Below are 2,460 nucleotides of genomic sequence, written 5' to 3'. Positions count from 1 at the left end.
GCCCCATCCCCCCGCCCCGCGCCTTTATTCTCCCCTTCCCCCGACCCCTCCCCCCTCTTGGCGCCTTTTCCTTCCCGCCACGTCTTTAGTCTCCCCGTCCTCTTCTGACGGGAGGGGGAGGATGGGCCCCGCGGCTGATTGGCTGCGACAGCGTTTGTGGGCGGGGCGACACCGCGATGAAGCCCCGCCCCCGGCTGTCCCCGGCTCCGCCCCTGCCCCGGCTCCCTCCCTCCCTTACTACTGGCGGCTGGAGCTAGGGGAGCCGGCGCCACACGGGAGCCCGGCACCGAGCGGAGCAGCCTCGTCGGCTCTGCTCCCATTCGCGTCACCCCCCTTCCCCTCGGCCTCCGCCCCTCCCGCACCAGCCCGGACCCCACCCCCTTGGTTCCGACCCGGCGGGGCTGCGAGCCGAGCCACTGGCGCCCGGTTCGGTTCGGGCGGTCCCGGTCCCGGTCCCGGCCCTGGAGCAAGGGGACGGGGCGGGGATGCTGCTCTCCAAGATCAACTCGCTGGCCCACCTGTGCTCCGGGTCCGGCGGGGAGTTGCACCCGGCCAAGCTACAGCCAGGTGAGGCCCGGTTCGGTTCGGTTCGACAGCAGGGGGTGGCTCCGGAGCGGGGTGCCCCGGAGCGGTCCGGGTTCGGTTCGGGAGGAGCCCTGTCCTGCTGGGCATTGGGGAGGTTCGGTTCGGGAGGGGTAGGTTCAGAGAGAAGTCTGGTTCGGTTCGGGGGAGGGATGTGGGTCTGGTCCGGTTTGGGGGGTTCGGTCTGAGGAGGGCTGGGGGGTCTGATCCAGTTTGGTCTGGGGAGGGATGTGAGGCTGGTTCAGTTCGGGGAGGGAAGTCGTTCTGAGGAGGGATGTGGGGTTGCTGTGGTTTGGAGGATTGGCCGGGTCTTTTGAGGACACAGCTGGTTCTGATCCCGGTGTCTGTGCCTCTCTGCCTGCAGGGAAGGACAAGGAGCCCCTGGAGAAGCTGTACCAGGTGGGCCCACTGCTGGGCAGTGGTGGCTTTGGTTCTGTCTACTCGGGCACCCGCCTGTCGGACGGCGCTCCGGTGAGTAGAGCCTGGACAGTGACCCCCACCCATGCAGCCCGCTCCCCATGCACGCTGCTCTATAGATCTCCACCTTTGCGTTCCTTACCCAGTTACATCTCCTTTGCTTTGCCCTGGCATAACCACCATCTTGCATCCCTTCCATTGGTCCCTTGTTTGCCTCCCCTCTTTCTGGGGTTGCCTGACCTGATTCTGATTGTCTGTCTGGTTCTGTTTGTGTTCTAGGTAGCCATCAAGCACGTGGCCCGGGACCGGATTTCTGACTGGGGAGAGCTGGTAAGTGTCTAGGGCAGGAATATCTGCTGTGGCTCTGCATTGCATGGTCATGGCTCTGTAGTTAAGGTGGCAGCCGGTGTCGTAGGTAGCTCTTGACTTTGTGGGTCGATTTGCCTGCCTCTGATGGAGATCTCCTTTCTGTCTCTGTGCAGCCTGGCGGGAGCAGAGTGCCCATGGAGATCCTGCTCCTGAAGAAAGTGGGCTCAGGCTTCCGCGGGGTCATTCGGCTCTTGGACTGGTTTGAGAGACCGGACAGCTTTGTCTTGGTTTTGGAGCGACCGGATCCTGTGCAGGACCTGTTTGACTTCATCACGGAGCGGGGTGCTCTCCCCGAGGAGCTGGCCCGCAGCTTTTTCCGCCAGGTTCTGGAGGCGGTTCGGCACTGTCATAGCTGTGGGGTATTGCACCGGGATATCAAGGACGAGAACATCCTGATTGATCTGAACAGCGGGGAACTGAAACTGATAGATTTTGGGTCTGGGGCATTACTCAAGGACACAGTGTACACTGATTTTGATGGTGAGTGTCTATTTCCATCCCCTTCTATTTTATCTGCGTAGGGAGGGAAGCCAGGGAAATTCCTCTCTGAAATGGGTTGTTCCCTGCCTGTAAACGTTCAGTAACTTCCCAGCCAGGGAATGTTTTGTTCCCTCCGCCCCCTGCCATTGTCATTTGCTAAATATACTGTTGTATGATCTGCAGCTTTGATACCGTTAGGGTTTTCCTCCCTGCCTTGTATCCAAAAAGCATTTCACAGATGTGTTTGCCCTTTTGTTGGATGTTAACCGCAGGCACTGGTGGTAGCTGCCCATGTCACACAGGGGGCAGCGGGGGGGCACATGGCAGAAATTGGGTGTGAACTCACAAGCATCAATCCTGTTAGCAATGAGAGGAGAAAGTTGGACTCTGGTTCCAATGGTTTGGTTTTCTCTAGGTCCATCATATTGGTAGCATTTCAGCAGGGATCTGGCTGGTATTCCACCCTCCTGGGGTGGTGCAAACAGGATCTGCCTCACCTCATAGATGGGGAAAGATTGAGTTAAACCTGTCTGCAGCCGTGGCTACTTAGATGCTGGAGCCTAACCTAATCTAGCAGCTAGAATGCAGGGGGAGGGGATGTCCCCCCGCCCC

The 2,460-nt window shown here is 59.9% G+C and overlaps 1 protein-coding gene across 1 annotated transcript; it reads left to right on the top strand.

Moving 5' to 3' along the window:
- Positions 1 to 484: 484 nt before the first annotated feature.
- PIM1 (Pim-1 proto-oncogene, serine/threonine kinase) lies at positions 485 to 1,848 on the top strand (the record flags this gene model as incomplete). The annotated part of the gene is made up of 4 exons (XM_024215732.2): positions 485 to 567; positions 947 to 1,053; positions 1,279 to 1,329; positions 1,482 to 1,848. Coding segments are annotated over exons 1-4 (607 nt in total), but the record flags the coding sequence as incomplete, so codon positions are not given.
- Positions 1,849 to 2,460: the final 612 nt, after the last annotated feature.

Source organism: Terrapene carolina, unplaced genomic scaffold (assembly GCF_002925995.2).
Source record: "Terrapene carolina triunguis isolate 2854851 unplaced genomic scaffold, T_m_triunguis-2.0 Scaffold552, whole genome shotgun sequence".
In the NCBI taxonomy this organism is placed as follows: Eukaryota; Metazoa; Chordata; order Testudines; family Emydidae; genus Terrapene; species Terrapene triunguis.
Note: the sequence above shows the minus strand (reverse complement) of the source record. Positions and strands in the feature narration are given on the sequence as shown.